The following is a 27626-nucleotide window of genomic DNA, read 5'->3' as shown; positions in this document are numbered from 1 at the left end:
GTGGGGTACTGAAGTCTGAAAATATTGTAGAAATATCTATTTCTCCCTTCAGTTCCATCTATTTTCACACCATATATTTGGGGACTAGCTATGTAATGTCTGTTTTGTAATATCTTCTTGATGGATTGACTCTTTTGTCAATAGGTAATGTCCTTGTTTGTCTCTTGTCAAGTTTGTTTGTTTGTTTTTTATGGAAGAAAGAGAAAGGGGGAGAGAGAACAGGAGTCTTGCTCTATTGCCCAGGCTGGAATGCAATCTAAAAATAGGTATTAAAACCTCTTTTATGCCAATAATTGTGCTTAACAGCAGAGACAGGAAGGAATAAGGGAAGAAAATAAACAGCCAACCAATAATTCATTTAAGTCTATGAAATGCTATGCAAATGCTGAAGAGTGATTTACTTCCAATTATGTGGTCACTTTCAAAATAGGTGTAATGTGATACTGAGAAAAATGTATGTTCTGTGGACCTGGGGTGAAGAATTCTATAAATATTCACTGAGTTTACTTGTTCCAGGTCTGAGTTCTAATAGTAGATGTACCTGTTAATTTTCTCATTGATCCGTTGAATATTAACCATGTGGTGTCAAAGTCTCCTCCTATTATTGTGCAGGAGTCCAAGTCTCTTTATAAGTCATTAAGAACTTGTCTTATGTATCTGGGTGCTCCTATATTGGGTGCATGTATATTTATGATCATTGACCCCTGTTGTTGCATTGATCCTTTTACCATTATGTAATGTCCTTCTTTGTTTCTTTTAGTCTTTGTTACCATTAAAGTCTATTTTGTCAGAGATGAGTTACAACTCCTGTTGTTGTTGTTGTTATTGTTGTTGTTGTTTTTGCTCTCCATTTGATTGGTGAGTCGTCCTCCAATCCTTTGAGTCTTTGTGTGTCCTTGCTTATGAGATGGATCTGGATACAGCATACCGATGGGTTTTGACTTTTTATTCAATTTGCCTGTCTGTATCTTTGATTGGGGCATTTAATCCATTTAAATTTAGGATTAATGTTGATATTTGTGAGTTTAGTATTGTCATTTAATACTAGCTGGCTATTTTGCCCATTAGTTGATATAGATTCCTCATTATGGAGATACTCTTTGCCTTTTGGTAAGTTTTTGGGATGACTGATACTGGTAGTTCCTTTCTGTGTGTAATGCTGCTTTCAGACGCTCTTGTAAAGCAGGCCTGGTGGTGATGAAATCTCTTGAGTGATTGCTTGTTCATGAAGAATTTTATTTTTCCTTCATTTATGAAGCTTAGTTTGGCTGGATATGAGATTCTGGGTTGAAAATTCTTTTCTTTGAGGATATTGAATATTGACCTCCACTCTCTTCTAGTTTGTAGGGTTTCTGCTAAGAGATTTGCTGTGAGTCTGATAGGCTTCCCTTTATGGGTAACCTGACCTTTCTCTTTAGCTGCCCTTAGAATTTTCTCCTTTATTTCAACCCTGGTGAATCTAACGATTATGTGTCTTGTGGTTGCTCTACTTGAGGAATATCTCTGTGGTGTTCTCTGTATTACCTGGAGTTGAGTATTGTCCTGCCTTACTAGGTTAGGAAAGTTTTCCTGAATAATATCCTGAAGAATATTTTCCAGCTTAGATTCATTCTCTTCATGACATTCAGGTACACCTATCAAACGTAATTTAGGTCTTTTCACATAGTCCTATATTTCTTGGAGACCTCGCTCATTCCTTTTTACTCTTTCTTCTCTAGTCTTGTCTTCTCGTTTCATTTTGTTAAGCTGGTCTTCAACCTCTGATATCCTTTCTCCTGCCTGATCAATTCGACTGTTAAAACCTGTGCATACTTCACGGAGTTCTCATATTGAATTCTTCAGTTCCATTAATTCACTTATATTCTTCTCTAAATTGTCTATTCTTGTTAGGATTTCATCAAACCTTTTTTTGAAGGTTCTTAGTTTCTTTACATTGGACTAGAAAGTGTTCTTTTAACTCACAGAAGTCTCTTATTATCCACTTTCTGGAGCCTAATTCTGTTAATGGAATGCACTTGTTCTCTATCAGGCCTTGTTCCCCTGTTGTTGAGGAACTGTGATCCCCTGTAGAGGGAGAGGCGTTCTGATTTTGGGTATTTTCAGCCTTTTTACGCTGGTTTCTTCCCATCATTGTAAATTTATCCACCTGTCGTCTTCTTTGTAATTACCGACTTTCAAATTAGGTCTCTGAGTGGACGTGCAAATTGTTGATTCCCAGCACCGGAATCTGAGCAACCCACTGCGCTGGCTAAAACAGCAGCATTAAGATTCATGGTGCTTTTCTGCCCGGGAATCTCTGGTCCAGCTTCCCTTGAGTCCCTTTTTCGATCAGCTAAATGGGCGACTCTGCCTTCCCAAAGCTCCAAACGCCGACCAAAAGGGGACTTGAGTCCCGTTTACTCTGCACCAAGAACTGCCATGCTGGCCACAAGAGTCGCACTGGCAACCCATGGGGCTCCTTCACTGGGAATCTCCTGGTCCGTGAGCAACAAAAATTCATCTGAAAGTGTGGCGTCCTCTCATTCTCTGCACTTTCACTGGGAGCTACAATCCTGAGCTGCTAGTAATCGGCCATCTTCGCCATAGGATCTCTTGTCAAGTTTTTTACTTAAAGTCTATTTAGTCTAATATTAATATAGCCACCGCAGTTCTCTTTATTTAACATCCTGCATGGAATATTTTTTTCCCCATTTTTCAATCAACATTTTTTTTGTCTTTGGATTGCAAGTAAGTGTCTTATAGAGAGCATACAGTTGGATCATGCTGTTTTATCCATTCTGCCAATTTTTGCCTTTTGACTGGATTTAAATGCCTTGTTCATTTAAATTAATTCCTGATTTTAAAAAGAACTTGCTTCTGTCACTTTGCGATCTGTTTTCTACATGGCTTATTTTTTTTGTTCCTTGGTCTCTCAACTCAATGCCTTCTTTCATGTTTGACATTTCTGTAGCATACCTTTTTTTTTTTTTTTTTTTTTTTTTGAGACAGGGTCTCACCATTCATCACCCAGGCTGGAGTGCTGTGGCATGATCTTGGCTCACTGCAACCTCTGCCTCCTGGGTTCAAGCAATTCTCATGCCTCAGCCTCCCAAGTAGCTGGAACTACAGGAATGCACCATCATGCCCAGCTAATTTTTGTATTTCTAGTAGAGACAGGGTTTCACCATGTTGAGCAGGCTGATCTCAAACTCCTGACCTAAAGTGATCCACCCACCTTGGCCTCCCAAAATGCTGGGATTACAGATTTGAGTCACTATGCCTCAACTGTAGTGTACCATTTAAATTTTCTTCTTATTCCCTTTTCTGTATATTTTATATTCGTAGTGATTACCCTGTGGAATACAGTTAACATCCTTTTTCTTTTTTGAAGCAAGGTCTCACTCTGTTATCCAGGCTGGAGTGGAGTGGTGTGATCCTGGCTCACTGCATCTGAAGTAGCCCTGCAGCCTCAGATTCCTGCATAGCTAGTACTACAGGCATGTGCCATCACACCCAGCTAATTTTTTTTTTAAATGTTGGTAGAGATAGATCTCTCTATGTTGCCCAGGCTGCTCTCAAACTCCTGGCCTCAAGTAGTCCTCCTACCTCACCCTTCCAAAGTGCTGGGATAACAGAGCCACCACACCTGGCCTATTTTTCCAAATTTTATTGTGAAAAAATTTAAAGATGCAAAAGTGTTTAATAGTATTAAAGTTATATTATAATTAAATAAGTTAACATAGTTTAATACTAACTTAGCTTCCACAGTATAAAACTCTGCTCCCATATATCTGTTTTCCTCTTTGTAGGATTTGAAAAATTACATCTTTATACATTGTTTGCCCCATTAACATAGATTTATAATTGTTTTACTCATTTTTCTTTAAATCATATAGGAGTTATAACCCAATAATATAATAATATTGGCTTTTGTGTTTGCCTATGTAGTTACTTTACCAGTGTTCTTTATTAATTTATACGGCTTCAAGATACTATTTAAGTGTTTTTTCACTTCTGCCTGAAGTATTTCGTATTTCTTGTAAAGCAGGCCAACTAGCAGTGAACTCCCTCAGTGTTTATCTAGGAATGTCTTAATTTCTTTTTCATTTTTGAAGGGTACTTCTGCCAGATATAGGATTCTTGGCTAACAGGTGTTTTTATTTCAATACTTTAAATAGGTCATCACATTGCTTTCTGGATATCATAGTTTCTGATGAGAAATGGGTTATTAATCTTATTATAGAGCTTTTGTACATGAAGAGTCCCTTTTGAGTCTCTCTTATGGTTTGACTGTAATGTATGTTAGTGTGGATCTCTATGCATGTATTCCTCTTGGAGTTAGTTCCTTGAGCTTCTTATACTTGTAGGTTTTGTTTTTATAAGTTTGAGAAGTTTTTGAACATGATTTCTTCAAATATTCTTGTTCTTTTGTTTTGAGACAGTCTTGCTCTGTTGCACAGGCTGGAATGCAATGGTGTGATCTCCACTTACCATAACCTTCGCCTCCTGGGTTCAAGAGATTCTCCTGCCTCAGCCTCCAGGGTACCTGGGATTATAAGCACATGCCACCATGCCTGGCTAATTTTTTGCATTTTTAGTAGATAGGGTTTCTCCATGTTGGCCAGGCTGGTCTTGAACTCCTGACCTCGTGATCCACCTGCCTTGGCCTCCCAAAGTGCTGGGATTACAGGCAAGAGCCACCGCTTGTAGCCAGATATTCTTTATACTCCTTTCTGTCTCCTCTCTTACTGTTCCTCCCATGTACATATTTTGATATGCTTCATGGCATCCCACATGTACCTGAATTCTACTTATTTTCCCTTCTCCTCAACTGGAATAACTTCAATTTACTTATCTTTTAGTTCACTAATTGTTCTGCTTACTTAAATATGCTGTTGAAATCTTTTAGTGAATTTTGACTTCAGTTATTATACTCTTCAAGTACAAAATTCATGGTTTTAAAGTAATTTCTATGTGTTTTTCAGACATCATTCTCCTGGTTTTATTATCTTTGTTCATGTTTCCTCTAGCTGTTTGAGAATTTTTAAGACAGTTGATTTAAAGTCTTTATCTAGTAAGTTCAATGTCTGTTTCCTTGGGTCAGTTTCTGTTCATTTATTCTAGGAATGGACTTTTTATTTGCATGCTGTGTAATTTTTGTTTTGTTTTATAATGTGGCATCCCTTAAAGTGAGATTCTTCCTCCTGCTCAGAATGTTTTTATTTTATCAGGGATTGTAATGGTTTGTTTAGTGACTGTTATAGGTTTAATTGTATCTCCTGAAAAGGTATGTCGAAGTCCTAACCTTTGAACATGACCTTACTTTGAAATAGGGTTTTCGAAGATGCAGTCAAGATGAGGCCCTTAGGGTGTACCCTCATTCAATATGACAGTGTCCCTATTAGAAGAGTAACATACCATATCAAGGTAGAAACACATGGGGAGAATGCCATGTGACCACAGAGATAGAGCTTGAAGTGAAACAGCAATGATAAATGGATACCACCAGAAGCTACTAAGAGGTAAAGAGAGCATGGCCCTTCTGACACTTTGATTTTGGAGGTCTAAGCTGCAGAAAACTGGGAGATAATAAATTTTCATTGTTAAAGCCACCCAATCTTGTGGCATGTGGTTACAGCAGCTCTGGGCAATGAATACAGTGAATTTTCTAAACTACTTTTTAATAAAACCTAATATTCCCCATATTGTTTGGTATCTAAGGTCTCTAGTCTCCTCATTTATTTTTACCCAGTATGTTACAGGGATTTTCTTGAATGTCTGGATCAAAAACAAACAAAAAAGGAAAAATATTCACCCAGCCTTTGTACAGTGTTTTTGTGTTGGAGCCCTCTTTCTTGCTTAGCCAGGCCATTTACAACTCTGCCATAGCCTTCCCTTATTGCTTGCACCAAGCCAAAGATCATTGACAGGTGAAGGCTTGCAGTCTTTTCAGGTCATTTCTGAACTATGTTCTCTCTGAGCATGTGCATGCCTTTCTAAATTTCCTAGTCCACGTGGGGAGCTTTTCAATACCCTACTTCCTCACAGAATCTCTCTCCCCAGATTTCCCTTCCAGGTTGTCATCCTGTATATTGTTTGCTTCAACCATAATCTCTTACCTCAAGTGGGTTGTTCATTTCCCTTTCAGTGATTTAGATGAATGTACTCTTCAATTAGCCACTTTTCCACCGTGATACAGTTCCAAGTTAAATAAGATAAAATCAAATTACTTGCATCAGTCCTTCAAGTAGCCCTCAGACATTTCAGAACAGACAAACACAGTTGAGAACAAGGTCTGCTCCATTGCCTCTTAAGCCAGGATGTGTCCTACATTGGGAATATAAGCAGTCCCCTTGAAGACCATCACTCAGCTGGAGACAAAAGTAAATCAAGGGCAAATGAAAGCACCACAAATCTCCCCTACTCTTTTTAAGTTGCTGTTTTCTCTATTCAACATTCTCTGGGGTGCTGTAAACCTTGGACTACTTTTCAGAGTTCAGATGACAGGTTTTTGGGTTTTTTGGATTTTTATCATTTTTGTTTCTGTGGCAGGATAGCTACCTACTCCATCATTTCTCTGACATTACTTTGTCATTCTTAAAGCAGTTTATCCTTAATGGCTTTAAAATTGGATTTCTGTCAGGTACAAATGGACCGGAATGGGAAGCAAAATGTAGCAATAACTTCTGTAGTTGAAGCATCTGGCAATATGAGGTCTCTGTAACTCTAGGGGGTGGAGAGCAGGTGGAGACAACTGGGGAAAACACAGGATTGGATGAGTGAGCTAATGCTGGAGAGAAGAAAATGAACAAAAGTCCACAATATGAACTGCAAGGTAGTTCTAATTATGGCATTCAGGAAAAAACTGTATCTTCACTATTATTGTGAAAGCTAGACTTAGTTAATGATAGAAATAGGCTAAGAACTTTTATTCTGGATGAAAACAGGACTAGGGTAACAAGCTTTGCAGAAAAATAGTAAGATTGGAATGAGGAAAGAGAAAAACCAATGACAAGAAAAAAAGCATCCCTCAGGGATGAAAATATCGTGAGCAGCAGCAAATCACATATATAGGGTCTGTGGACTGGGTCTTTCTTAGGTTTTAAAACTGTGTTGTTAAACGTATGTTTAATTTTTTTGCTTTTCCAGTGGTGAGACAAAACACAACAGCCAGGTAGCAATACTGTTCCCATGGAGTGAGGTTGTAGGGAAATGTAATACTTTCTAAAATTATGTAAATATGAAAATATGGATGTGTAACTGTCTATATGTTTTATAAATGAGGGAATATTCAGACTAATCAAATAATTAAACTAGGCAAATGAAAAAATATGGCCCATTAATGCATTTGGGGAAATTTGCTTTAAATTTTTGTCTATAACAGGTAATATATTTACATAGTACAAAATTAAAATAATATAAACAATATATGTTGAGAACTCATCCCATTCTGACCCAAGGTGGTTTGTCTATACCAAAAGCCCATGTACCACATGTAATCTCTGTTACTGTTTTGGTTTATTTGAGATGGAGTCTCATTCTGTCATCCAGGCTGGGGTGCAGTGGCACAACCTCTGCCTCTTGGGTTCAAGTGATTCTCCTGCCTCAGCCTCCTGAGTAGCTATGATTATATATGTGTGTCACCACACCTGGCTAATTCTGGCCTTTTTAGTAGAGAAAAGGTTTTTTGTTTTTTTTTTTAAGTTTTGGGGTACATGTGCAGATTGTGCAGGTTACATAGGTATACACGTGCCATGGTGGTGTTTTGCTGCATCCATCACCCCATCATCTACATTAGGTATTTCTCCTAATGCTATCCCTCCCCAATACCCCCACGCCGTAATTCCTCCTCTAGCCCCCCAGACCCCGGTGTGTGATGTTCCCCTCCCTGTGTCCAAGTGTTGTCATTGTTCAACACCCACTTATGAGTGAGAACATGCGGTGTTTGGTTTTCTCTTCTTGTGTCAATTTGCTGAGAATGATGGTTTCCAGTTTCAGCCATGTCCCTGCAAAGGACATAAACTCATCCTTTTTATGGCTGCATAGTATTTCATGGTATATATATGCCACATTTTCTTTATCCAGTCTATCATTGATGGACATCTGGATTGGTTCCAACTCTTTGCTATTGTGAACAGTGCCACAATAAACATACATATGCATGTGTCTTTAGAGTAGAATGATTTATAATCCTTTGGGTGTATACCCAGTAATGGGATTGTTGGGTCAAATGATGTGTATTTCTAGATCCTTGAGGAATCGTCTTCCACAATGGTTGAATTAATTTACACTCCCACCAACAGTGTAAAAGCATTCCTCTTTCTCCACACCTTCTCCAGAATCTGTTGTCCCCTGATTTTTTAATAATCGCCATTCTAACTGGTGAGGTGGCACCTCAATGTGGTTTTGATTTGCCTTTCTCTAATGACCAGTGATGATGAGCTTTTTTCCACGTGTTTGTCAGCTACATAATTCTTTTTTTTTTTTTCAGAAGTGTCTGTTCATATCCTTTCCCCACTTTTTGATGGGTTTTTTTTCTTGTAAATTTAAGTTATCCATAGATTCTGGATATTAGCCCTTTGTCAGATGGGTAGATTGCAAATATTTTTTCCCTTTCTGTTGGTTGCCAGTTCACTCTATTGATAGTTTCTTTTGCTGTGCAGAAGCTTTTAAGTTTAATTAGATCCCATTTGTCTATTTTGGCTTTTGTTGCCATTGCTTTTGGTGTTTTAATCATAAAGTCCCTGCCCATTCCTATGTCCTAAATGATATTGCCTAGTTTTTCTTCTAGTGTTTTTATGGTGTTAGTCCTCATGTTTAAATCTTTAACTACTTTTTGTATAAGGTATGAGAAAGGGATCCAGTTTTAGCTTTGTATATATGGCTAGCCACTTTTCCCAACACCATTTATTAAATAGGGTATCCTTTCCCCATTGCTTGTTTTTGTCAGGTTTGTCAAAGATCAGATGGTTGTAGTTGTGTGGCATTCCTTCTGAGGCCTCTGTTCTGTTCCACTGGTATCTCTGTTTTGGTACTAGTACAATGCTCTTTTGATTACAGTAGGCTTGTAATATAGTTTGAAGTCAGGTAGCGTGATACCTCCAGCTTTTTTCCCCCCCTAAGGACCATCTTGGCTGTGCAGGCTCTTTTTTGGTTTCATAAGAATTTTAAGGTGTTTTTTTTCCAAATCTGTGAAGAAAGTCATTGGTCGCTTGATGGGGATGGCATTGAATCTATAAATTACTTTGGGCAGTATGGTCATTTTCACAATGTTGATTCTTCTAAACTGTGAGCATGGAATGTTTTTCCATCTGTTTCTGTCCCCTTATTTCTTTGAGCAGTGGTTTGTAGTTCTTCTTGAAGAGGTCCTTCACATCCCTTGTTAGTTGTGTTCCTAGGTATTTTATTCTCTTTGTATCAATTGTGAATGGGAATTTGCTCATGATTTGGCTGTTTGTTATTGATGTATAGGAATGCTTGCAATTTTTGCACGTTGATTTTGTATCCAGAGACTTTGCTGAAGTTGCTTATCAGCTTAAGGAGATTTTAGGCTGAGGCAGTGGGGTTTTCTAAATATGCAATTATGTCATCTGCAAACAGGGACAATTTGACATCCTCCCTTCCTATTTGAATGCCCTTTATTTCCTCCTTTTGTCTGAGGGCCCTAGCCAGAACTTCCAATACCATGTTGGATAGGAGTGGTGAGAAAGGGCATCCTTTGTCTTGTGCCAGTTTTCAAAGGGAATGCTTCCAGTTTTTGCCCATTTCATGACATTAGCTGTGGGTTTGTCAAAAATAGCTCTTATTATTTTGAGATATGATCTATCAATACCTAGTTTATTGAAAGTTTTTAGCATAAAGGGCTATTGAATTTTGTCAAACGCCTTCTATGCATCTATTGAGATAATCATGTGGTTTTTGTCTTTGGTTTTGTTTATGTGATAGATTACATTTATAGATTTGTGTATTTTGAACCAGCCTTGCATCCCTGGGATGTAGCCGACTTGATTGTGATGGAAAAGCTTTTTGATGTGCTGTTGGATTCAGTTTGCCAGTATTTTATTGAAGATTTTTGCATCATTGTTCATCATGGATATTGGCCTGACATTTCCTTTTTTAGTTGCGTCTCTGCCAGGTTTTGGTATCAGGATGATGTTGGTCTCATAAAATGAGTTAGGGGGGAGTTCCTTTTTTTCTGTTGTTTGGAATCGTTTCAGAAGGAATGGTACCAGCTTTTCTTTGTACATCTGGTAGAATTTGGCTGTGAATACTTCTGGTCCTGGACTTCTTTTGGTTGGTAAACTATTAATTTCTGCCATTTCAGACATTGTTATTGGTCTATTCAGGAATTCAACTTCTTCCTGGTTTAGTCTTGGGAGGGTGTGAGTGTCCAGGAATTTTCCATTTCTTCAAGATTTACTGGCTTATTTGCATAGAGATGTTGGTAGTAATCTCTGATGGTAGTTTGTATTTCTGTGGGATCAGTGGTGATATCCCTTTATCGTTTTTATTCCATCTATTTGAATCTTCTCTTATTAGTCTGGCTAGTGGTCTATTGTGTTGATCTTTTCAAAAAAGTAGCTCCTGGATTTATTTTTTTGAAGGGTTTTTTTGGTGTCTCTATGTCTTTCAGTTCTGCTTTGACCTTAGTTATTTCTTGCCTTCTGCTAGCTTTTGAATTTGTTTGATCTCGCTCCTCTAGTTCTTTTAATCATGATGTTAGGATGTCAGTTTTAAATCTTTCTTCACTTCTCTGGTGGGTGTTTAGTGCTATAAATTTCCCACTAGACACAGCTTTAAATGTGTCCCAGAGATTCTGGTACATTGTGTCTTCAATCTCATTGGTTTCAAAGAGCATCTTTATTTCTGCCTTCATTTCATTATTTCTCCAGTAGTCATTTGGGAGCAGGTTGTTTAATTTCCATGTATAGTTGTGTGGTTTTGAGTGAGTTTCTTAATCCTGAGTTCTAATTTGATTGCACTGTGGTCTGAGAGGCTGTTTGTTATGATTTCCTTTCTTTTGCATTTGCTGAGGAGTGTTTTACTTCCAATTATATGGTCAATTCTAGAATAAGTGTGATGATGTGCTGAGAATGTATGTTCTGTGGTTTGGGGGTGGAGAGTTCTGTAGATATCCATTAAGTCCGCTTGGTCCAGATCTGAGTTCAAGTCCTGGATATCCTTGTTAATTCTCTGTATCGTTGCTATGTTTAGTATTGACAGTGGGGTGTTAAAGTCTCTCACTATTATTGTGTGGGAGTCTAAATCTCTTTGTAGGTCATTAAGAGCTTGCTTTATGTATCTGGGTGCTCCTGTATTGGGTGCATATATATTTAGGATAGTTAGCTCTTCTTATTGCATTAATCCCTTTAACATTATTAATGCCTTTTTTGTCTCTTTTGATCTTTGTTGGTTTAAAGTCTGTTTTATCAGAGACTAGGATTGCAACCCCTGCTTTTATTTTTGCTCTCCAATTGCTTGGTAAATCTTCCTCCATCCCTATGGAGGCTATGTTTGTTTTGAGCCTATGTTTATCTTTGCCCATGAGATGGATTACCTGAATACAGCACACCAATGGGTTTAAATTTTTATCCAATTTGCCAGTCTGTGTCTTTTGAGTGGGGCATTTAGCCCATTTACATTTAAGGTTAATACTGTTATGTGTGAATTTGATCCTGCCATTTTGATGATAGCAGGTTGTTTTTCCCGTTAGTTGATGCAGTTTCTTCATAGTGTCGCTGATGTTTAGTTTGGTATGTTTTTGCAGTGGCTGGTGCTAGTTGTTCCATGTTTAGTGCTTCCTTCAGGAGCTCTTGTAGGGCAGGCCTGGTGGTGACAAAATCTCTCCGCAGTTGCTTGTCCTTCAAAGGATTTTATTTCTCCTTCACTTATGAATCTTAGTTTGGCTGAATATGAAAATGAGTTAAATTCTTTTCTTTAGGATGTTGAATATTGGCCCCACTCTCTTCTAGCTTGTAGAGTTTCTGCCAAGAAGATCCCCTGAGTCTGATGGGCTTCCCTTTGTGGGTAACCTGACCTTTCTCTGTCTGTCCTTAGCATTTTATCCTTCATTTCAACCGTGGTGAATCTGACAATTATGTGCCTTGGGGTTGCTCTTCTTGAGGAGTATCTTTGTGGTGGTCTCTGTATTTCCTGGACTTGAATATTGGTCTGCTTTGCTAGGTTGAGGAAGTTTTTCTGGATAATATCCTGAAGAGTGTTTTCCAACTTGGTTTTATTTTCCCCATCACTTTCAGGTATACCAATCAAACATATTTGGTCTTTTCACATAATCCCATATTTCTTAGAGGCTTTGTTCACTTCTTTGTATTTTTTCTCTAATCTTGCCATCTCACTGTATTTCACTGAGTTGATCTTCAAGCTCTTATATCCTTTCTTCTACTTGATTCGGCTATTGAAACGTGTATCCTTCATGAAGTTCTTGTGCTGTGTTTTTCAGCTCCATCATGTCATTTATGTTCTTCTCCATGCTGATTAGCATTTCTTCAAACCTTTTTTCAAGGTTCTTAGTTTCCTTGCATTGGGTTAGAACATGCTCCTTTAGCTGAGAGGAGTTTTAATACCCACCTTCTGAAGCCAGCTTCTGTCAGTTTGTCACACTCATTCTCCATCCAATTTTGTTCCCATGCTGGTGAGGGGTTGTGATCCCTTGGAGAAGAGGCGTTCTGATCCCTTGGAGAAGAGGCGTTCTGACTTTTGGTGATTTCAGCCTTTTTGTGATGGTTACTTTCCATCTTCGTGGATTTATCTACCTTTGGTCTTTGAAGTTGGTGACTTTGAAGTTGGGGTTTCTGAGTGTACCTCCTTTCTTTTGATGTTGAAGCTATTTCTTTCTGTTAGTTTTCCTTCAAACAGGTCCCTCTGCTGCAGGTCTGCTATAGTTTGCTAAAGGTCCACCCCAGACCCTGCTTGCCTGGGAATCACCCATGGGGGCTGCAGAACAGCAAAGATTGCTGCCTATTCCTTCCTCTGGTAGCTTTGTCCCAAATGGATGCCTGCCAGATGTCAGCCAGAGCTCTCCTGTATGATGTATCTCCCAGATAGGATACGGGGGGGGGGGGTGGTGTCAGGGAACCACTTGAAAAGGCAGTCTGTCCCTTAATGGAGCTCAAGCACTGTGTCAGGGGGTCCATTGCTCCCTCAGGGCTGCCAGGCTGGGATGTTTAAGTCTGCTGAAATGGAACCCACATCTGCCCCTTTTCCCTGGTGGTCTGTCCCAGGAAGGTGGCGGGTTTGTAAGTCCTTGATTGGCCGCTGCTTTTTTCTGAGATGCCCTGCCCAACAAGAAGGGGAATCTACTTAAGAGTCTGTCTACAAAGGTCTTGCTGAGCTGCCTTGCTGGGCTCTGCCCAGCTGCCGTGTAAACTTCCCAGCTGCTTTGTTTACACAGGCAATTTTGAAACCACCTACTGGAGTCTTAGCAATGGTGGATTACCCTCCCCCCATCAAACTCAAACGTCCCAGGTCAAGCTCAGACTGCTACTATGCTGGCTGCGAGAATTTCAAACCAGTGGATCTTAGCTTGCCAGTCTTTGTTGGGGTGGGACCTGCCAAGCCCACTCATTTGGACCCCTGGCTTCAGCCCCCTTTTTTATGGGTTCTGTCTTGCTGGCATTCCAGGAGCCACTAGACTAAAACAGCCACCCAGTTTTGGGCTGGAAGCCTGGGGTGCTGGTGGTGGAAGCATCGGAAAAAATCTGGTCTGTGGGTTGTGTAGACCATGGGAAAAGCACAGTATCTCAGCCACAGTGCTGGAGTGTTTGGAAAAGTTCTTAAGGCTTCCCTTGGCTAGGGAGAGAGTTCTCCAGCCCCTTGTGCCTCCTGGGTGAGGCTATGCCCCACCCTGCTTCAGCTTGCCCACCTTGAGCTGTTCCCACTGTCTAACCAGTCCTAGTGAGATGAACCTGGTACCTCAGTTGGAAATGCAGAGCTCACTCATCTTCTAGTGTGCACTGAGAACTGCAGACCAGAGCTGTTCCTATTCGGCCATGAGAGACAAGGTTTCACCATCTTGGCCAGGCTGGTCTTGAACTCCTGACCTCCAGTGATCTGTCTGCCTCGTCCTCCGACAGTACTGGGATTACGAGGTTGAGCCATTGTGCCCGGCCAGCCTGGTATTTTTGTGTATACCTTCAATGGGTCTTTGTGCACATGGAAAATTCAAGAAGCATATATTTAAGTTAAAACCTAATAGTAATGCATACTGTCCTATGTGAAAGTATGATTTTTCTCAATTGAATCTTTAATTGCAACTTAAAGTACAAAGTTTTGAACATCAATGACATTACTGAACAACAAAACATAACCAAAGACAAAAGATTAGAAAAAGAGAAAAAACTCATTTGTATGAGACAGAGTTTGGCTCTTATTGCCCAAGCTAGAGTGCAGTGGTACAATCTTGTCTCACTGCAACCTCTGTCTCCTGAATTCAAGCAAGTCTCCTGCCTCAGCCTCCAGAGTAGTTGGGATTACAGGCATGTGCCACCACACCCAGCTAATATTTTGTATTTTTAGTAGAAACAGGGTTTCATCATGTTAGTTAGGCTGGTCTCAGATTCCTGACCTCAGGTGATCCACCTGCTTCAGCCTCCCAAAGACCTGGGATTACAGGTATTAGCCGCTGTGCTCAGCCTACAAATGAGCTGAGCTTTTTCTAATGCATTAAATATACACCCCTTCATCCTCTGCTTTATGAATGTAGTAAGGTGAGTTTTGATTGGGTGCGGTGGCTCACACCTGTAATCATCTCAGCAGTTTGGGGGGCCAGGGCAGGTGGATCATGAGGTCAGGGTTTCAAGACCAGCCTGGCCAAGATGGTGACCCCGTCTCTACTAAAAATACAAAAATTTGCCAGGCATGGTGGTGTGCATCTGTAATCCCAGCTACTCAGGAGACTAAGGCAATGAAATGCTTGAACCCAAGAGGCAGAGGTTGCAGTGAGCCAAGATCATGCCACTGCAATCCAGTCTGGGCAACAGAGCGAGACTGTCTCAAAAAAATTATTAAAAAGAAACAAGATTTTCTAGGTGGATACGTCTATGGATTTTCCATGGTATTAACTGTATTTTTAAAATTAAAAACAATCACATCTAGACATGTCATATTCAAACTGCAGTAAATTCAAAATAAAGAGAAAATTTTGCAGCCAAAATTTTGGATGGGGAGACACAATACATACAAAGAAAGATGTATGAGAATTATACGACATTTCTCATTGGAAATTATGCAAACCAGAATACAAAGAGTATAGAAAGAAAAGTCAACACATAATTCCATACCCAGCAAATATATCCCTCAAAAATGAAGAATAATGAAAATTTTTAAGACAAACAAAAGCCCAGAAGATTCAGTACCAGCCAACCAGCAGTACAAGAAACATTAAAGTTCTTCAAACAGAAAGGATGCTCTATATAATTTGGTAAACATGCAAAGAAATGAAGATTTCCAGAAGCAGTTAAGAACATAAGTTTTAATTGCGCTGAAAGATACTTGACTCCCTAAAGAAAAAATAACAGCAATGTACTTGGCTTTATAGCATATGCAAAAGACAAATGCTTGACAATGATTGGACACAACTTTCAAAGAAGAAATTGGAAGTGTACAGTTGTACAAGTAATAAATATTCAAAATCTGAGGAATCACCAGTAAAAAACTTACTGATGTAACTAAACACCACCTGTTTCCCAAACACCTATTGAAATAAAATACTATATATTATTTAAAGACAGGCTGTCATTAATTACAGGTATATATTGTAAATTCTATGGTAAACACTAAAACAATTATGAAAAGAGATACAGGTTGAATACACCAATCTGAATATCCAAATGCTGCAAAATCTGAATATTTTTGAGTGCTGACATGACAACTCAAAGGAAATGCCTATAGGAGTGTTTTGGATTTCAGAAATTCAGACTGGGAATACTCAACTGATAACTACAATACAAATACTGCAAAATCTGAAACAATCTGAACACTGAATCCTAAACATTTTGGGTAAGGGATATTCAACCTGTTTAAATAAGCTAAGTGTGGACACAATATGAAATCATTTTAAAAAATTGGCAAAAATGTGTAACGAGAAAAAGGAACAAAAAGATAACCAAAATCAGATTAATCTCTGACCATATCAATAACTAAATGATATATAAATGACATATAAACATACCAATTATAACAAATCATCAGATTGGAGAATAAGGCAACAATAGTCAAAATAAAGCTGGAGTGGCTGTACTTTAGGCAAACACTAGTAAAAGGTTGTAGTGGTGATATTAAAAGCAAATGAAGTAGACATCAAAACAAGGATTATTACCAGAAATAAGAGGAACATAATAATAGATATTCACCAAAAAGATATAAAATTAAATATGCATATAGAAAACAACAGAGCTTCAAAATATACTAAGCCAAAACTGATAAGACAAAGACTAAACAACACACAATTACAGTTGGAGCCTTCACTATCATTAACCAAAAAAACGAATGGGCAGAAAACCAGTAAGTCATGATGAAATCTTGCCATGAAGCGGGGCGGGGGGGGGGGGCAGAGTAAGGATACAGATACAGATACAGAAAACCTCAACCACACTATTAATCAACCACTTAACTGACATTTATAGAATACATTACCCCAACACAAAAGAATATATGTTCTTTTCAAGGGCTCATAAAACATATACCAAGGTGGATCATACTCTGGGCCATGTAATTAACTGCTTCAATTTAAAATAACTAAAAAAATAAAATGAATTGAAACCACACAAGGTATATTCTCACATCACAACAAAATTAAATGAGAATCAATAACAAAACAATCTCAGGAAAATCCCCCAATACCCATGGAAATTAAGTAACCCATGGATCAAAAAAGAAAACCATGAGTTACAAGGGAAAAGGGAAAATAAATTAAAAGTTACATATCAGAACTTATAGAATGCCACTAAGGCACCATTTAGGGAAAAATTTAGAGCATTAAATGCTTATATTGGAAGACAAGGAGCTTACATCAATTATCTAAGCTTTTTTAAGCTCTATAAACATTAAAAAAAAAAGCTGAGTGCAGTGGCTCACACCTGTAATCACAGCATTTGAAGGCGGCCAAGGCAGGAGAATTGCTTGAGCCCAGGAGTTTGAGACCAGCCTGGGTGACAGAGCAAGCCCCTGGCTCTGAAAAAAGAGAAAGAAAAACCCCTAAGCAGGAAGGAAGAAAACAACAAAAATGAAAGCAGAAATCAATGAAACTAAAAGGAGAACATTAGTGAAAAAAAAATCAGTAAAATTTGAACAAGAAAACAAGACAAAGCAGAAATTACCAATTGTAGGACTGAAAGGAGGATATAATTACAAATCCTAATGACAGGCCAGGCACATTGATTCATGCCTGTAAACCCAGCACTTTGGGAGGCTGAGGCATGTGGATCACTTAAGGTCAGGAGTTCGAGAACAGCCTGGCCAACATGGCAAAACCCCATCTCTACCAAAAATACAAAAATTAGCTGGATGTTGTGGCAGGTGCCGGTAATCTCACCTATCCAGGAGGCTGAGGCAGGAGAATCACTTGAAACTGCGAGACAGAGGTTACAGTGAGTACAAGATCTTGGCACTCCACTCCAGCCTGGTAGACAGAAAAAAAAAACCAAAAAACAAAAACCATATCCTAATGACATTAAAATAACAAGGGAATATTATGAACAACTTTATGCCATACATGACAACTTAGATGAAATAGACAACTTCTTTAAAGGAGAAAAACTACCAAAACTTATTCAAGAAGAAATAAGAAATCTTGAATATTCCTCTACCTATTGATGACACTGAATTCAAGTTAAAACACCTCCAGACCACCACCACCAGGCCCTAGGCCTCTTACATGTACCAAACATTTAAAGGGGGAAAAAACTACGAATTCTACACATTTTATGGAAAAAGAAGAAAATAAAGAGGAAAGAAACACTTCCCAACTCATTTTATAAGGCTAGCGTTATCCTGTTACCATAATTAGAAAAATTACATGAAGACAACAGATTATAATATGCCTCATAAACAGACACAAAATTTCTCAACAAATATCAGCAAGTAGAATATATGAAAATAATACTACATTGTGATTAAGTAGGTTTTTCTCAGGAATGCAATGTTGTTCAAACATTTTAAAATGGATTTAATTCATTATATTAATAGATTAAAGAAGGAAAATTATTCAGTCATCTTAGTAGATGCACAAAAAGCTCTGAGAAAAAAAAGCAAAGAAACAAAAACCATATTGGAAAAGAAGAAATAACTGTCTCCATTTGCATATAACATGATTATGTATAAGGAATCTATGAAAAAGCTACCAGAACTAATAAGTCAGTTTCAGAGGTCCTGGGATGCAATGTTAATATACAATGTTAATATAAATAAGTTGAATTTCTATCTAGTATGAATAGAAACTTACAATAAAACAAAAATTTCAGGAAATTTTTAAGTACAAGTCTAACGAAACATAGGCAATATCTGTGTGCTGAAAAATAAAAATCACTGATAAAATAAAAGACCTATATAAGCGAAGAGATATGCCATATTCATTGAAAGACTCAAGGAGTCAAATCTTCCAACACACTTCCCATCAAAAGCCCTGCAAATATTCTTTAAAAGAATCAAGATTGAAAAAGCAAAAGAACTAGAATAGCTAAAGGAATTTTGAAAAAGCAAAGCTAGAAGACTCATGCTACCTGATTTAGAGAGTTACTATAAAGCTATGTTAGTAATCAAGAACAACTGGCTATTTATGGTGAAAAGACATAAAGATCAAAAAGCTAGAATAAAAAATTCAGAAATAAGCCCACTCATATATAGTCAATTGACTTTTGACACAGATACAAAGTCAATTCAATGGAGAAAAGATCATCATTTTAAGCAAATGGTGTTAGCATAACTGGACATCCATAGTTTTAAGATGAATAAACACGTTTTGTATCATATACAAGTATTAATTAAAAATTAATCATCTATATGTAAAACCTAAACTTATAAAATTAAAAGAAAACGTAGGAGAAAGTCTTTGAGACCTTGGATTAGGCAAAGGTTTCATAGATATGACATCAAAAGCATGAAACATCAAATTATGATAAACTAGACTTAATAAAAATGTTAAACTTCTGCTTAAGCACAGACTCAGTGAAAAAATCTTTGCAAATCACATACCTGATTAAGGACTCATATCAGTAATATACAAAGAACCCACAAAACTCAAAACAAGTAACCCAATTAAAAAAAAATGGGCAAAGTATTTGGACTTTACCAAAGATATTATAATGGAAAATTAGCACATTAAAAGCATGTTTAGAAAAATGCAAATTAAAAACAAAATTAGATATTACTACACCAGAATGGCTAAAATTAAGAGAGACCAACCATTACGCATTTTGATGAAAATGTGAAGAAAATGTATAAACTGCTGCGAAAACGTAAAACAGCACAACCATTTTGGAAAAGAGTGGAAGTTTTTTAAAAAGTTAAACACAATGTTTGGGGTGATGGACATCCCAGCTACACCAATTTGATCATTATGTGTTATACACGTATATTGAAACACCACATGTAACCCTCCAAATTTGTATAACTGTGATAAATAAAAATACTAAATTAAAAATACAATAAAAGTTATATATATACTTACCATATGATCCAGTTATTCAATTCCTGGCTATTTATCCAAGGTAAAATAGTTATATATGGAATACATTTTTCTAAACTACATATGTATCTCCATACAAATACTTGTATGCAAACAAGTGTTCATAGCATGTCATAACATTTGTAATATCCAAAAGCTTGAAAACAACTCAAATCCATACCCATCAGTAGATGGATTTTTTTTTTAATTGTGGTATGTCTACACAGTTGCAGTAATGCTCAGTAATGAAGAATTAATTCTATACAGGCAACAAGGATGAATCTCTTCTGCAAGAAAAAAGTATATACTGTATGGTTTTCATTTGTTAGAACTGTAGAAAGTGCAAGCTACTGTACAGTGGCAGCAGATCAGTGCTTGCTTGGGGACTGGGAAGGAGCAGGATGGAGATTAAAAGAGAGATATGAGGTGACTTTGAAGAATGATGGTTATGTTTGCTATCTTGATTGTGGTGACAGTTTCAAACATACATATTAAAACTTTAAAAATCAAACACTTTCTGTATAGCTTACTGTATGTTAATTATACCTCAAAACGTAAAAGGGGGAGGGGACAAAGAGAAGAGAAATATGGGTATAAATTGCTGAAAGACTCGCCAACTTAGAGTTTTCAAGTGAATGGCTATCCTAAAACCTGCATTTTTAAAAAATTTATTTCTGAGCCAGGGCCCCAGGCTGGAGTGCAGTGCAACATTGCAACTCACTGCAGCCTCAGCCTCCTGGGCTCTAGCGATCCTCCCACTTCAGCCACTCAGCCTGTAGCTGGGACTACAGGTCCACAACACCATGCCCAGCTAATTTTTAAAAAAATTTTTTTGTAGAGATGGGGTCTCACTATGTTGCCCAGGCTGGTTTTGAACTCCGGGGCCCAAGCCATTCTCCCACCTCACCCTCTAAAAGTGCTGGAATTACAGGCATGAGCCACCATGCCTAGAAAAAGCTGCATATTTTTAAAGAAACATGATTTTTGTGGGGGAACTACCAAGTAAATAGTTTCAGATAAAACCTAAAAGGGATTCCCTCCTCAAGTGGACTGCAAAATTACAGTTGGAAGAGGTACATTAGTTAGGTTACAACTGCTAGGTTAAATCTTCAAACATGGCTGTTCTTTTTCAACATTTAATTTTTCAGAATTGGCTTTTCAATCATCAAACAAGAAATATTTTAAAATTAGTGGCATCGAGGTCAGAAATGTAATCAAGGAAATAGGAAATACAAAACATACCTCTTAGATTGGGGTTCCAATCTTTTGGCTATCCTGGGCCACACTGGAAGAACAATTGTCTTGGGCCACACATAAAATAGCTGATGAGTTTTAAAATTTTGCAAAAAGTCCCATGATGTTTTTAAAATTTTATGAATTTGTGTTGGGCCACTTCAAAGCTGCCCTGGGCTGCAGGTCAGACAAGCTTGCCTTAGATTACTGACTTATTACAAGAAAAGCCTGAATAGAAATGGAGCAAAAGACTTCCTAGGCAAATTTGGTACTTTTTGAAGGATTTTCAGTTCTTACATTTGTACTTCATTCATGTGAACTGGGATCCATGCTCTACAGAATGTAAACTTAGTGGTTCTGACATTGCAATGCAATTCACACAGATAGCATTTAAGAGTAGCTTTAAAGTGAGCAAGATAAACCTGAGTTCAAACTTTAGTTGTGGCATTTACTACTGACTGACTTTGGGAAGTTATTTAAGCCTGTAAAACAAACCAAGTTTGCTTACATGAAAAAAAAAAAGAGATTAACATTCACAGAATTGCAGATTAACTACACATTGGACATATACCGCATTGCTTCATATATGGTCCTAATTTTCTATAAAAAATGTTCTTGTGTCATCTTATGTCAATTCAAACATTTGTTTTTAAATCTAAAAGATTTGAGAAGTGCCGAACTGAGATAATTCATATCTGTAGTAAGTATGCATCTCAGAAGCAAGGTTTCCAAGAAACTAAAATTTGCTTAGACCAGGAAATGGCAAACTTCCTAAAAAGAGCCAGACAGTAATGTTTCAGGTCTTATGGGCCACAGATGTTCTCCGTAGCATATTCTTTTTCTTGTAACTTTTAAAAAATTTAAAATCTCAGCTCTCATGTTGTACAAAAATAGGACACAGTCTAGATTTGGCCAGGAGGCTATAGTTTACTGATCCCTTTCTCAGAAATTTCTAATAAAAATTAGCAGAAATCTAGTAATAGTGACATCTATGTTGAAAATAAGTTTGTACAGCTCTTCTATATGCCAGGCATATAGTTTTAACCCTTACAACAGAAATAAAAGCTATCATCAAACCTGGAAGACACAAGCAAACTGAGGAATAGAGAGGTCAAGCATTTTGTCTGCAGTGATGCAACTAGCAAATGGCTGCACTAAACAAGAAAGTAATTCTACAGTTGGCTTTTGTTTTGAGATGGAATTTCACTCTTGTTGCCCAGACTGGACTGGGCAAGACTGCAACGGTGCAATTTTGGTTCACTGCAACCTCCACCTCCTGGGTTCAAGCAATTCTACTGCCTCACCCAAATAGCTGGGATTACAGGCACCCACCACCACACCTGGCTAACTTTATGTATTTTTAGTGGAGACAGGGTTTCACCATGTTGGCCAGACTGGTCTCGAACTCCTAACCTCAGGTGATCCACCCACCTTGGCCTCCCAAAGTGCGGGGATTACAGGTGTGAGCAACTGTACCCAGCCAGCTTTTTCAAGATGGGGTCTCACTCACCCAGGCTGGAATGCAGTGGTGCAGTTATAGCTCACTGCAGCTTCAAACTTCTGGGTTCAAGTAATCCTCTTACCTCAGCCTCCTGAGTAGTTGAGACTATAGATGTGAACGCCCTGTGCCTGGCTGAGAGTCTGCTTTCTGTTATACTCTACTGCTTTGTTACCAATATCCTGAGTTGGTCTCTACAAGTTTGTCCTCAAATGCCTTGGTCTTCCCAAGAAGCAGTAGAGGGATATGGTTTGAGAACTCTGTCAGACTACCTCTGAGAATGTTAAGAAGAGAATAAGAGATAAAGTAAAGCAATGCAAATCAATGGCCTCAGTGACACAGGCTAGGAGCGCTCCGCAACACCTCACAAGAAACCATTCCTTCACATTAACTGTATCTGCAAGAAACACAGGGGAAGGCTCTCATCTCAATGTATCTATCTTTGGATATTTCTATCAGATACTTTTCTTCATGGTCCTACTGGAACATTTTATTTGGTTTAAAGGGTCAATACCCTGAGAATGGGAAGAATTCTGTTTGGATTACTATGCCATTCAAAAATAATCTCTGGCATAAGTCATCCAATACTCCCATTCACTCCTTCCTAGAAAGACAGAACCCTCAGGTTCTAGATGGATGCACATCCACCTTCCCCAGTAAATATTATGAATGATACTGGGAGACAAATTTCTGATTCTTGGAGAAGATGCAACACAGAATGCGGGTAAGGCTAGAAAGAAAAACACTATGATATTAAGAACTGGAAATAAAAGTAGGAACTCATTAATTCTACCCTTCTACTATATACTTCTTTTCACTCCTTCATCCCCCAGTGTTTAAAAACAAAACAAAAGCACATCTATTACAGCTATTACCCACATCTTGATGTCTAACTACCATCCCTCAATCAGAGGAATCCGAGTTCCCAAAGAAATGGCAAATTCCATGGATGGGGCAAGACAAGTACAAGATGAGCCTGGAACATTGTATTGTGTCAGAGTAAAGAAGTGCTTAAATTTATTTAAAAATACATGATGGGCAAACAGGACAGAAGAGAAACTTCCTTCGAGTAGAACAACAATCTAACAAGTGTTGAAGGAATGATGAAGGTTAAATATATGACCCTTTTGTACCATCAGAGTGATTAGTGATTCAAGCCAGACTTAGAGAATGTTTAAAGTAGTGGAGGAAAATTGACTGAAAACCTATTTACAGAGTCAGGAAGTATCTCCCCACAAATTACCTTTGTTATTATGAATCACAAAGAAAAAATAGTAATTTCATAATGGAAAAACCCAGCACCAACCTCCCCAATAACGTGTTCCAAGTTGTTACCTTTATAGGTACAAATAGTATGTGCTGCACATCACTTACCGAGTCCTCATGGAAAAATGTGTAGTTAAATCCAATTATAAGGGAACCTCAGGCAAATCCAACTTAAGAGACATTCTACAAAATAATCTCAAAAATATCAAGATCATTAAAAACAATGAAAGAGGTAGCAATTTTGATAAAAGGAGTCTAAATGCAATGTGTAAGATTTGGACTCGAGCAGAAAAAAATCAACGTATTACTGGGATCACTGTAAGATTTAAATCAATTCTGTAGGTTACATACTGTTATGTATCAATAATAAACCTTCTTTCTGGATGCAGTGGCTCACACCTGTAATCCTAGCATTTTGGAAGGCTGAGGTGGGAGGATTACTTAAGCCCAGGAATTCGACACTAGCTTAGGCAACATAGCAGGAGCCCATCTCTATAAAAATTTTAAAAATTAGGTGGGCATGGTGCTCTGTGCCTGCAGGCCCAGCTACTTGGGAGGCTGAGGCAGGAGGATTGCCTGCCCCCAGGAGTTAAGAGGCTGTGGTGAGCTATAATCACCCCTCTGTACTCAGCCTAGGCAACAGAATGAGACCCTGTCTCTAAATAAATAAATAAATGAATGACTGGAATGTTGTATTGTAGCTAAGTAGACATCCTTGTTCTTAGGAAAGCACACTTAAGTATTTAGTTTAAGAAGAAACATGTCTGTAACATATTCATATGGCAAAACTATAAGTACATATTGAGAGAATAATTCAAAGATGTTAACAATGGTTAATCTGGGTAAAGAGTATACGGGAGACTTTATATAACTTCTATAATTTTTCTGAAAGTTTTAAGTTATTTCAAAATGTTTAAAGAAATATTAAAATATACATAAGATAAAATACCTTTAGAGAGAACTATAGTAAAGACGTATTCATCTACACGTTTTAACAAAATAGGATCACATAAAAATCTCTTATTTTCTAAATTAATATATTCTGAACATCTTCCAACATCCACAGCTAAAAATTTACCTTTTCCCATTGGATGTTTGCATAGTGTGCCACTGGATTGGTAAACCACAAAATACTTGAGCTATCTATTTCTGTTTGCTACTAAAATGATGCACCGACCATCCTTTAATATACCTCCATGAAAGACATAAATTTACTTCTGAATATGAAAATTCACCTCTGGGGATATATTCCTTAATTTTAAACCTACATACCATATAAAATAATCTATGAGTCCTTAGCTACAGGGAATTTTTAGTAATTTTATTCATTTTTCAAAGCTTCACAGCTTTTAGTGAAAATAATGATCACTTTAAGTATAAAATGACAATTACAGGAATAATAACCCAAAACTCTCCCTGGCCAAAAAACCAGTTAGCATATGGCAAATATCCTTCCACACATTTATCTTCAGGCATATATTCACACCGAAAGGTGATCATTTATAGTAACTAGATCTTACCAAGAGAGTCACAGCTCTATTTCTCCCCTAAATATGAATTCTATTCCTGTTCATGGTTCTGTCATCTTGATGGATTTGTTAGAAAGATCCCCTTCCACTCCCAATACTTTTATAGGGTTTACCACTAGCATGGACTCTCCAGAAACTTGAAGATGTGCATTCAGACAGAAGTTGGTAATACACTTCTCATTTCTAAGGCTTTTTGCCAATATGGACTTTCTGGTGATATGTAAGACGTGAACGATGACGGAAGTCCTTATCACATATGTCACATTTGTATGGTTTTTCTCCAGTGTGGACTCTCTGATGGGCTTGAAGACGTGCACTCTGACTGAAGCCTTTACCACACTCTTCACATTTAAAGAGTTTTTCCCTGGTGTGAACACCCAGATGGACTCGAAGATTTGACGGGAGACTGAAGGCCTTACCGCACTCCTCACATATATGGGGTTTCTCTCCCGTGTGGACCCTCTGATGATGGCGAAGATTCAAGCTCCTACCAAAACCTTTTCCACACTCTCCACATTTGTAAGGTTTTTCTCCAGTATGGCCTCTCTGATGGTATATAAACTGCGAACTGTATCTAAAGCCCTTTCCACACACATCACATTTGTATGGCTTTTCCCCCGTGTGGACTCTCTGATGGGACTGAAGACCAGAGGACTGACTGAAGCCCTTACCACAGACACCACATTTGTATGGCTTCTCTCCAGTATGGACTCTCTGATGTACCCGAAAATCTATGGCCTGACTGAAGCTTTTATCACATTGCTCACATTTATAGGGTTTCTCTCCTGAGTGAACTCTTTGATGCGCATGAAGATTTGATCTCCAACTAAAGCCCTTTCCACATTCCTCACATTTATATGGTTTTTCTCCCGTGTGAATTACTTGGTGTAGCTTAAGATTTGAACTGTAACTGAAGTCCTTACCACACACATCACATCTGTATGGTTTCTCTCCAGTGTGGACTCTCTGATGAGTTTGAAGCTTTGAGGACTGACTGAAGCCCTTCCCACACGTTTCACATTTGAATCGTTTCTCCCCAGTGTGGACATTCTGATGGACTTGAAGATTTGAAGCCTGACTGAAGCCCTTACCACACTCCTTACATTTATAGGGTTTCTCTCCTGTGTGAACTCTGAAATGAATATGCAGATCTGTATTACGTGTAAAGCCTTTCCCACACGCCTCACATTTGTATGGCTTCTCTCCAGTGTGGACTCTCCGATGGCATATTAATGGTGAATTGTGGCTGAAGCCCTTACCACACACATCACATTTGTAGGGTTTCTCCCCAGTGTGGACTCTCTGATGGATGTGAAAATGTGCAGCCTGAGTGAAGCCCTTACCACACTCCCCACATTTATAGGGTTTCTCACCCCTGTGGACCCTCTGGTGAACACGAAGATTAACACTCCAGCCAAAGCCCTTACCACACTCTTCACATTTGTATGGTTTTTCTTCAGTGTGGACTCTCTGATGGCACTGAAAATTTGAACTTTGACTAAAGCATTTACCACATTCCTCGCATTTATAGGGTTTCTCTCCAGTATGAGTTCTGTAATGAATGATAAGACCCGTGCTGCTACTGAATCCCTTGCCACAACTGTCACATCTATAGGACTTCTCTCCTGTATGATTAGATTGATAAAAATGGAAAGAGCTCTTATTGAAGCAATCACCAGATCCATAATATCTATTGAGTTTCTCTCCCAGGTGAATTCTCTGATGAGTTTGCAGATGTGAGCTTTGACTGAGGTATTTTTCTTCTGTGTGAACATTTTGATGAAGGGGAAGCCCTGGGCTATAACTGAAGCCCATGCCACACTCACCACATGGATGGGGTTTCTCTCTTAAGGGTAATTTCTGATTGGAGCCATCACTAATGATTTTGCTACATTCATTACCTTTGCAGGGTTTCGATTCTGTGTCAATTTTAATATGCTCATGACATGATGATTTCTTCACTAAATCTTCATGTATATGCAGGTTATTTTTCACGTCAATTTGCTTACTTCTATTCTGCATCTGTGACTCACACAGATATGTATTCCTACAAGAATGCTGGGTTCTCCAAAATAGAAACTCCTGATTTTCAATATAAATAGAGCTATCTCCTTTAGGGTTCATTATATTGTTCTCATTTTCAGAAACCTGAATAGAGTCACCTTGTACTAACTGGGAACTCTTCCCCTGCAGACACCTGGTTAATTCATTTGCAACCTGTTTCCAGATTTGCCAGCAGGACAGCTCTTGATTTGAAAGGTATTTTAATGCAAATTTTCGGAGAGTCTCCACCTTATTTTGATGCTTGCTGCCTATTAAAAAACAAAAAAGTAGTATTTAGAGATGAGGGCAAGTAAACACTTTCTTCAGAAATAGAATTTCACACTTAGGCCATAGGAGAAATCCTTAATAAACTAGGAGAAACCTTTTCCTTACAGTA

The 27626-nt window shown here is 38.1% G+C and overlaps 2 protein-coding genes across 36 annotated transcripts in view; one reads left to right on the top strand and one right to left on the bottom strand.

Annotated features, from left to right (window-relative positions):
* ZNF235 (zinc finger protein 235) overlaps positions 1 to 27626 on the top strand; it is a 54867-nt gene extending 27241 nt beyond the window's left edge. Inside the window, exon 5 of one of the 2 annotated variants that reach the window (XM_078360005.1) lies at positions 25471 to 27626. In XM_078360005.1, the coding sequence (XP_078216131.1) occupies positions 25471 to 25484 (14 nt within the window). In that variant the 3' untranslated portion in view covers positions 25485 to 27626. The other variant, XM_017967688.5, reaches the window with a different exon arrangement.
* Positions 23381 to 27626, bottom strand: part of LOC103789969 (zinc finger protein 227) — a 28046-nt gene continuing 23800 nt past the window's right edge. For 29 of the 34 annotated variants that reach the window (XM_078359939.1, XM_078359944.1, XM_078359951.1 and 26 more), the window contains one exon: positions 24958 to 27498. In XM_078359939.1, coding sequence (XP_078216065.1) covers positions 25370 to 27498 — 2129 coding nt within the window. In that variant the 3' untranslated portion in view covers positions 24958 to 25369. Of the gene's footprint in view, positions 27499 to 27626 lie in introns of all 34 variants that reach the window. The other 5 variants (XM_078359958.1, XM_078359960.1, XM_078359959.1 and 2 more) reach the window with 2 other exon arrangements.

The sequence above is a fragment of the Callithrix jacchus genome, chromosome 22 (assembly GCF_049354715.1).
Source record: "Callithrix jacchus isolate 240 chromosome 22, calJac240_pri, whole genome shotgun sequence".
NCBI lineage: Eukaryota > Metazoa > Chordata > Mammalia > Primates > Cebidae > Callithrix > Callithrix jacchus.
The sequence above is the reverse complement of the archived record's forward strand: the minus strand, read 5'-3'. Positions and strand labels throughout refer to the sequence as shown.